The sequence below is a fragment of the Belonocnema kinseyi genome, chromosome 5 (genome assembly GCF_010883055.1).
Source record: "Belonocnema kinseyi isolate 2016_QV_RU_SX_M_011 chromosome 5, B_treatae_v1, whole genome shotgun sequence".
Taxonomy (NCBI): Eukaryota; Metazoa; Arthropoda; class Insecta; order Hymenoptera; family Cynipidae; genus Belonocnema; species Belonocnema kinseyi.
In genome coordinates, this window is record NC_046661.1 from 29240250 (window position 1) to 29250276 (window position 10027).

Below are 10027 nucleotides of genomic sequence, written 5' to 3' on the forward strand. Positions count from 1 at the left end.
TATGACGTCGAAACTAAAGCCCAATCGTCTCAGTGGAAGCATCCTGAGTCTCCAAGACCGAAAAAAGCACGTCAAGTTCGGTCAAATGTGAAGGTTTTGCTCGTGGCGTAGTGCATCGGGAATTCTTACCACAAAATGATTATCAGAAGTGCTTCGATGATTGGAAAAAGCGTTGGCACAAGTGTATTATATCTGAGGGGGATTACTTTGAAGGGGACAACATAAATATTGAGGAATAAATGAATATTTTCTGAGAAAACCATAAAGTCACCTTATTTTTTAAACACACCTCGTATCTTTAATTTTTAAAAGTTGCAGGTCTTACCTGCAACAAATTTTATCTTTTGTTTTTTCTGTTTTGTTTTAGATCTGGTGCCTTGATTTATAGCTCGAATTCACTCATACTTTGCCGTTTTCTCATTGCTGATAAGGACGCCGTAGCAGACGACAGCTTTTATTCCATCGTAGGATAAACTTTCTACAAATAGCATGTAAACTTTAACAGCAGAAAATTTTACATGCAACAAAATTTAACTTTAGTTTTTTCCATGTAAATATTCTGCAGAAAATAACATAATTTATAATAATAAGCTATAAATTATTAATAAAAGTCAGACCTATGTACAAAATACTTGGAAACATAGTACGTATGAATTAAGGATCATGTTTGGAAAAAAATTCTAAAAAATAACGTCTTTAGCCTGAATTTGTTAGAAAAATACGGTATAAATGCACAGAATATAAAGATTCACGTCATTATCCAATCTCAAAATTGAATTGCCTCATGTTACTTAATACAACTTAATACATACTTGAATGACTTCTTTTTTTAGATAATTAGGGCATATTCCTGTTTTGAATAAAATCTATATTCGGAGTGTAAAACTGGTCAATTTCAATGTCTTTTTTGAAATTTTTTTTTTCATTTTAACCCGAGTGTAAACAAACGTTTTACACGAAAATTGTGGAAATTAACGAATTTTTCACTCCGAATATAGATTAAATTCAAAAAAGGAATAGACCTCAATTTTCTAAAAAAGATGTTATTCTATAATTTATGTAGTCAAACGAGGCTATTCAATTTTGATGTTGGATCCAGGTTTCAACGCCCTTGAGAATTCAAAAATATATTTATTAGGTTTTATTCGACGCACGTAATAGATATTGTGCTTATAATTTACAATGGTAGTGTACAAAATACTAAAATACGTAAATGTCATTTAAATTATAAATATAACAAATATTTGGTTTCTACAGAACACAAATTATGTTGGCGCAACACAAATATTATCTTCATTTATGTATTGTTAACAATTTATATGTATATAATTGCAGAAAGTAATAAAATGGATCCAGAAGAGGAGTTATTGCAGCTCCATCCCCTGAGCGACAAAAATCCGAGCCTTTATAAATTGCTTTTGACAAGCCTGGAGGCATCACATTATGCAGCTTTCAAGAGCTTAATAAACAAGGCCTTAAAGAAACATCCACATGGAGTACAAGTTGATCACTTTTTTTCACATCCGTACGATAAAACATTTCTTGACATTGCTTCAAGTAAAGGTCTAAAAGATTTTGTAGAATTGCTCCTGGAACTTGGTGCGAATCCTAATCGTATAAATGAATCTCGTAATAGAGCACCCCTTCATTTCGCGGTAGAAAATAGCCACTCGGAGGTCGTAAAGGTGAGAAATTGCTGAAGAAAAGCTACTTTAAACTAAGAATTTATAATGAAATTAGGAATGATATTTTTTCTACCTTGAAATCTAAATTTAGTCTAAAAAACAAGTTATTTTTAATCGACGTAGATACTTTTGGAAGATCCTGCTATAAACCCGAATCTGGAGGCAGGGAGGCAAACAGCCTTACATATTGCAATCAAAAATAAGGACAGAAATTGCACTGAAATGCTTTTGCAAGGTGGTGCTAGTCCGAATATTCCTAACAGTAAAGGCATCAGTGCTCTTCATCAAGCTGCCACCACAAACCAACGAGAGATAGTGCGCCTTATTCTTGAAAAATCTAAAGTACCTGTAGATTTGGACAGTTATGAAGACCTGAGAAAACAAACTACAAGACAGATCTTACAAAATAAATTTCCAGATTTAATTCTTTCTGAGATTCAACAGAGAAGAGTAGGCAAAAATCAGTTGAGGTACTATCTAGATGCTAATGATGAAAAAAATTTCCTAGAGAATTTAGAAAAAGTAGAACCAAATGTTTCAATAAACACAGAAGAACTGATAATAGAAGCTGCTTCCCGCAATCTTTTCAAGGCCGTGGCAAAATTAATTAGCAGAGAAGAAGTGGTAGAAATATCGAAAGCTGGCGAGATTGCTGTACAGAGAGGGCATTATGAAGTTCTGCAGAAGCTGTTAAATTATGATTGTCATTTAGGGAAAAAATTGATAATTTTGGGCTGCCAAGAGTTAGCCACACCCTGCAGAAGGAGCTTGGATCACCGAGATGTCAGACTGATGTGTCTAAAGCTCATACTGTCACAGAAAAATGTTGATGTGCGCGTTGAGGATGGTGAGTATACCTCGTTATTGAACGAAGTATTTAAAAAGAATCAAAACCAGTCTGGTTTTCGACGCGACGGATGCGTGGCGAGAGGGGATACAGAAACTAAGAGCACTGAAAAGAACGAAAATGTTTAAAAAGAGTAACCCTTAGAAAGCGAGAAATATAGGCAAACAATAGGTGAGCTGGTGCCTTGATATACTTGCAACGGTCTCCGCTGGCCGAAACTGATAACATGAGTTCCCGGTAATAAGCGTTGAATAGAGAAAAATTAAAATTTTCAGATTTCAGCGTAAAAGTGAAGATTATTCTATTATTTTGAATGTGCGATTTTTCCATCTGTCTAAAATATCATTGTAAGCATAGGATATCTCAAAAACTAATTTATTTCTATTTCCATAGCGCCCGTCGCATGGGTTCCTATTCTCCAAAAGAGCCCAGTGGGCACACAAGTCCTACACTTGTCCTATATACGTATTTCGGCGGACGTCTTAAGGACGTCCTGAGGATCTTTTAAAGTCATGAAAAATCCAAAGGTTGTCCTAAAGACGTTAAATCATATGACATAGAGGTACATTCTAAGGATATCCTTAGGATAAGCTCGCAGAGATGTCTTCTATTTCCCGAAAGTGTTCAATGTTTGAGATTATTTAATTCTTTCTAATAAGTTCACAAAATATGCGTGATCAATTGTTTTAATTCCTTCATGTGAAATATAAATTTTGAAAATTTCATTTTACTAAATTCAAGTCCGTCTCTCTAGAGTTAAAATTATTTTAATTCACACATTTAAATAGATTTCTTTGGTACATTTTTAAGACGTTTAAATACATTATTAAAATACAAATAAATATAAATTTGAATATTTTTCGAATTTATAATTTATAAAAAGATTTAATAATAAAAAATAGCTTAAATAAATGCTTTCGTTAAATTTTACTACGTCGATTGAGAGGAATAGGATTTGCACTTTTTCTGTTCCTGTTGGGGGATTTTTAGACGGAGGAAAAATCGCGTATTCATAGGAATATAAATTCTTAATTTTTCCTAATTCAACGCTTATTACCGAGTTTCCGAAGGCTATATTTCGTGGAACTTTATTCGGATTAACTTGAAAACTTTGGAGAATATTCCTAATATGTTGCAATAACATACATATTTTTTTTTAATTTCAAAACTCACAACCTTAATTTACAAACGTTGAAAATAAAACAGCAGCCAAAAACTGGAATATATCTAAATGGCACTTTTATGGCGACTATTGTCACTATTATTATTTTCCGTGTAGCGAAGTAAGGAACGAGATATAGGAAAATTTGAATGTGAGGGGATATGCACCCAGAAATCTGCGAATGAGCTTGCTAGAGCTGGCGGGGACTGCGAAGAGAGAACGAAAGACTACAAAAGATTCGAAAGGATTGCGCCCACTTTAAAGTCGGCGTGGAATCCCCTGCAATTGCTCGGACTCGGCCATACTATAGTCCAGAAATCTGGTACTTTTACACCGTATTAAGTAGATATTAAGTAGACACCCGTGCGTCCTAGAGAAATTTTTGAAAAAAGTTCCAAAAATGGTGTTTGCGTAGACTGACCTGTCCCATTGCATTTTAGAGCTAAATGTTCAACAATAAATTTAAGCTAGGGAAAATTCTGAAAAACTTGAAGGCAAAAAAACCTTCTGTCTCAATAGGTAGCGAGTTATATGCCTTCAAAGAACCCGGATTTTTTTCAAAAAGAGGCGAAAAAACCATTTTTTTAAATTTGTATCTGTACTTTGGAACATGTTAATTTTACAAGTGAATTTCAATAGTTGAACCCAGGTAGAAGCAATTTCGAACAATTCTAAAGAAAATACAATGATTTAGCGCCAATATGTCATTAGTTATATCCTCACAAAGTTGACAATTGTGTGCATATTTGATGCATTTACTTTGTGAAAATTACGTCTAGAATATCTGTTTTCAAAATTAAATGAAAAAATACAACTTAACTGATTTTGAACTGTTCATTCATCATGTATAAAAACTGCTATTAAAGAGATAAGTTTAATAACGTTGTATTATTTGATGTTAAGAATGTTAAAAATTGAAAGATTATTTTGTAAAATTAACACTTTCCCACACCACCCTGGAGGTAAAGTATTAGGCGCTTTTTTTTAAAGTGGTTTCCTCAATAAACCAGTTAATTGGTATTTTTTGAATTAATTCTGAGATCAGATATTTTGGAAGTGATTTTCACAAATTAAGGCAAACGTCCCAGTAATCTTGATGCCAATTTTCTTGCTTCTTATTTAATTTCAATAAATGCAACTCTATTGGCTATCATAAAATGCTAAAAATAAGTGGGTTTTATTATTAAATGTTACTTTTAACATATACTTTTAATAATTTATTTAAATTATAACCAAAGTGTATTATTTAGACAATTTTTGAACAACTAATTGTTTTTCAACAAAAAAGGAGAATGAGTAGACTTGTGATGAAGTACAAATGTATACATGCCTCCAAAATGCTCAGATAAGGTCGCAGTACATATTCCAGTACATACAGAACCCTCGGAATGGAAATGGTCGATGTTTCATGGTCATAACTCGTGACCTATATGAGCTGAAACATTTTCCTTTTTTTATTTTACGCAGAATTTAGTTCTCAATCATTTATTTTCTTCGCGTTTTTCTGTGGGATACGAGTAGCTTTGGAAAAACTTTAATGGATATTAATAGCTCACAATAGAAAAAAATTATGGTTTTTAAAGAGTCATAACTCCTGATCAGTGAAGACTATAAGATTATACTTTTTTTTAGATTTACGCAGAATTTCATGCCCTACAACTTTTTTCTTGTACCACTTTTGTAGCTTCACGGAGAAGTAAAGTATTTTGAAAAAACTGAACTCGAATAATTTGACCTGAAAAATAGGTCAAAACGGGTCAACTTTGTGAGGCTATAACTAATGGCCTATTGGCGCTAGAGAATTGCATTTTTTTAGAATTTCTCAAAATTTTGTCTGCTTTAATTCAAATTTGAATTTTTGTCTGCAAAATTAATAGGTTCCGAAGTACATATTTAAACTTCAGAATTGGGGGGTTTCGCCTCTTCTTTCCAAAAAATCCGGGTTCTTTAAAGGAGCATAACTCGTCACCTATTAAAGATCGAAGATTTTTTTACCCTCAATGTTTCCAGAATCTCATCTAGCTTAATTTTGGTGTTGAACATTTTGCTCTAAAATGCAATAGGACAGGTCAGTCTACGAAAACAACGATTTTCGGAACTTTTTAAAAATATCTTCGGGACATACGGGCGTCATTTCTAGAGAACTTGGAATTTTATTGAGGATCACTTAATAAACCATTTTAGCAACAAAAAAGGCGCATTACCTACTTAATACGGTAAAAAGACCTTTTTCGTACGAGATGCCTGGACTACTACGCCACATTCGGCCATCTATGGTAAAGTAAAGATTAGAATCAGCTTATATTTAAATAAATTGTGAAATTAATAAAAAGGGCTTTGGAAGAACTGCAATAATTCAAGTAGTAATTTAGGCATGAATATAGACCAAATGAAAATTTATGAAAAGATTATACCTAAATTTTATTTTTTAGAAAAAAATAAAGAATTGTGAGAAAAATGTTTGAGATAATTTAAAAAAGTATATGTTCAAATATTTTGCGTGTTTTTAAATTTTATCAAACTTAATTCACTTTCATTTTCACATGGTGACTTTATGGATCTTTGCGTCTAGGGTGATAGCTAGAGAAATATATCAGCGACCTGGGTCGGATCAGTCTTTCGTAGCGAACGTGTTTTCAAATATACAGCATGAGAATTCTAGATTAATCTAAAAATCCATACCCCACCCCCCTAAACCTCCTCGAGCCCGTTCTCACGAGTGAGTCACGCTTACCTAGAAAAGGGATATGGCCGGAGGGTTTAATAATAATGAATAATTAACTAAAGGGAATTTTTCAGAAGAACTAAAAAGCATTATGTAAACTCGAAATCACTAATTAAAGATGAAATAAAAGTGCAGTCCTAAGCTGAAGTGCTGCTAAATTGAGGCCGAAAAAGTCTGGTTATAAAGTTCTTAAAGTAGCACTAACCTAAAATTGGAGCAGGCCCAGCTTCCGATTGTGATAAACCTTTCAATTCTGAGTTTGAATCAAAAATCAAAATATGCTTACGAGATATCAGGTATGTGGACAGATGGGTAAATAAATTTAATCTATTAAAGTTTAGAAAAGATTAAAATTTAATCGGTTTTAACAATTTAGCTTTAGATAGCAATTAAAGATCAAATTTTTAATTATTTGCAAAAATAAAAACTTATTCCAGAGTTTTTCGGATACTAAATCATAATAAAAAAGGCCTGAACCAAACATTTTGTTTATTTATCGTTCTTTTTAAAATGATGGATTTCAGCGAAATTGATACAACTTGGGGAAATGGGATATATTTCATGGGACGCTCCTTACAAAATATTAAAGAATTGTATTCAATTAGTAAATTTCTGAGATTGTATTTTCTTAAAAAGAGTTTTGAGGTGAATAAAAAAGTATGTTTTTATTCGAAAAACAATCTATCTTCATAACCTCTCAACTGACGTCCTTAGAAATCGCGGTGATGGCGGGTATAGTCTGATTATCAGTTGTTCAATTCTTGTACTATGCGTATGTGCGAAAGTGAATTTGCGTCCAAGATGATAAGGGTGGCGCGAAAGACGGCGACCGATTCGAAGAGAATGTAGCAGAGATTGCGTCATCTTGCAGTTGTCTGAAATTTTAGTGCACAGACCCTCACTTAAATGTTATATGGTTGACCCCTGTACACATAGAATAATTTTAAAACACCCACATTGCAATGGAACATCTTTTCATTCAATATTTAAGAAAACCCTCAAAATAGCCACATTTATTGATGGTTAATATATTAAAACATACTAGTTTTTATAGTTTAATAAGCAAATCTCTTTTTTTTCACAGAAAAAGGTAACACCCCCTTGCATTATGCTGCAAGGGCCGAACACTCTGCAGCTGTAGACCTTTTGTTGCAAGCAGGGAGTTACATCGGACACCGGAATCGTTTGGGCATGCCTCCCTTAGCTCATATTTGTCCTGCATCACTATCTGATTACTTTGACAATTGCATTAAAAGCAGTAATCCACGTTCCGATGATTACGAAATCCATTTTGATTATCATTGTCTGATGCCTCACGCTCCCACTTATGAGATCGAGGAACCCCTACTAGGTACTAAGAAAAGAAACCAGACGAAAGCAGATACAGAAATGCTGGCACTGCTGTACATAGCCGAGAATAAGGCTTTGAAACATCTGTTAAAACATCCACTCCTCGCTTCCTTTTTATATATTAAATGGAGTAGAATACGTCACATTTTGTATGCGAATTTACTTTTTTACTTGGTGTTTTATATATTTTTAAATTGTTATATTATTTTTGCAAACTCGAAAAATGAGACGGAGAGGAAGGAAGTTTTCACAGCAGAGGAAGGAATATTCTGGACAGTAACTATCGCAGCAATAATAATTCTCGCTGTGAGAGAATTCTTCCAATGCTTGTCTTCGCCAGGTAGGACATTTAATTGTCTTCATAAATATAAATATTTAACAGTATATGTACACAGCCGTATTAGGAATCCTTAACTTTCTATATCCGGTTCTAGGTTAGGGGATACTCGCATTTTTTTAAGACAGACAGTCGAAATTGTTATTCTCAGGTTTTCTAGTGGGGAATGATACTATTACCTACCCTGCCGATGAAACGATACTGAAACGGCACTCAAACGACACTGCCAAGTGCGGTTTCGTTGATGCTTGTTCAAAGCTGCTCAGGTTCCAGTTTTAAATGCCTACTGACGTTCCCTTTATACCTGAGTCAAAACTGCCAAGTAGACCAGTTGAAAGGGATGAACATTTTGAAATTACTGTATTGCGAAAGTTAAAAACTCAGAATCTGCGGGTCTAAATAATTTCAAATGTTTAATTTTTTATTATAAGTTTAAAATTGAAATAAATATAATGTCCCAGATAGTACAACAGTTTACAGCAAACTTCCCAAAAGTTTTCGGTGCAAGGTTTGGCAGCTTACAACGTAAGGTTTAGGCAAGTTGGTCGCAAGCAAGAAAATGTCCGCCTTATGACATCCCTGCGATGCAAGCTAGAGGGAAACTTGCATCGTTATTTGAGGAAAACTTGCATCGCTTGTTTGAGGAAAACTTTGAAGTAATATTGAAGAAATCTTGCGTCGCAATATTTAAGATTAAGTAATGTTCGGGTAGCTCTCTATATATAAAGAAAATAATTCCGTATATTTATATAACTATAGTGAATTAGGATTTTTCACTTCAACCACCAGCTATCTTTACTTCGTTGAGTGTTGAGGGGAAAACAATGGATCAACTCAGATAACAATCGTGCGTCGCAGTTTTACTCGCACAGCGTGAGTCTCACGTTATGCATGCATGAATACTGCGTTCTCGACACACCGTGGGTGATGGGAACTTGAGTGCGCGTACAAAGAGTCACCAGTGCGGCCCACGTGCGAGTATAAAGTGCGAGCACAATTAGAGCATAATCCGTGCATAAATTGCTACAATTTTTTTATTTATAAATTAACAGTATAAATAACAAATTAAAAATATTTCTATAGAGTAAAATTGTCAATGTTAATAATGCATTGGACGGAACTTTATTTTTCTAGTTTCTTCCTAAAAACGGATAATTTTCCATTAACTTATATAATGTGAAAAACTTTTTTTCAATATGTATTTAATAAAATATTAAAACTAAAATGAAAAAAATTTCGATTTTATTATTTCATTATACAGTTTTATTTAGAAAAAATTTCCGGTCACCAGCACCATGTTGATTTGACTTCGACACCAGTGGCCAACAGACCGAACCCGTCAACCGCTTGCCAACCTTGCACTTCACATATGGCGGACAACGTCACGCGTATTTTATACATGTCGGGGACGGTTTCTCGGTTTTTTAATTATGCTGCGGTAATTTCATTTTTTTTTTAGTACGTGATCGAGGGATATTTCTGGAGAATTTATAGTTCAACTTAATTCAAATTAATAGAAGAAATTTCAGCATTGATGAGAGTAAGCGGATTCCTGTGTATTTTTAGGTTGACATATGGGGTTACATATCCCTGAAATACACAAGAATCACTAATGAGCATGCCAGAGATATGTGCGTTCTCTCATTACTTAATTCCAGAGATTATTTATTATTCAGTGCCGAGTTCAAATGGTATTTATTGAATTATCACTTTCATATCTTCAACGTAATGTAAAAATCATTTTACTCGCTCTACATGCTTGCATATTACTTGAACACGAGCGACTCGCACGACGTGCGAAACATATGGCGACAAAATGGAAGACAAAGGGGGAGGGTCGGTAAGGCCGGTTTTTGGCCTAATTTATTTTTGGACCAAAAAATCTGAAAAAATCATGGTAGTATCTTATAAGTATCCCGAG

General features: G+C 33.8%; 1 protein-coding gene across 6 annotated transcripts in view; it reads left to right on the forward strand.

Annotated features, from left to right (window-relative positions):
* Positions 1-10027, forward strand: part of LOC117172542 (transient receptor potential cation channel protein painless-like) — a 113161-nt gene that overhangs the window by 68967 nt on the left and 34167 nt on the right. For 3 of the 6 annotated variants that reach the window (XM_033360583.1, XM_033360585.1, XM_033360584.1), the window contains 3 exons: positions 1336-1685; positions 1809-2532; positions 7504-8109. In XM_033360583.1, the coding sequence (XP_033216474.1) occupies positions 1347-1685; positions 1809-2532; positions 7504-8109 (1669 nt within the window). In that variant the 5' untranslated portion in view covers positions 1336-1346. The other 3 variants (XM_033360587.1, XM_033360586.1, XM_033360588.1) reach the window with 3 other exon arrangements.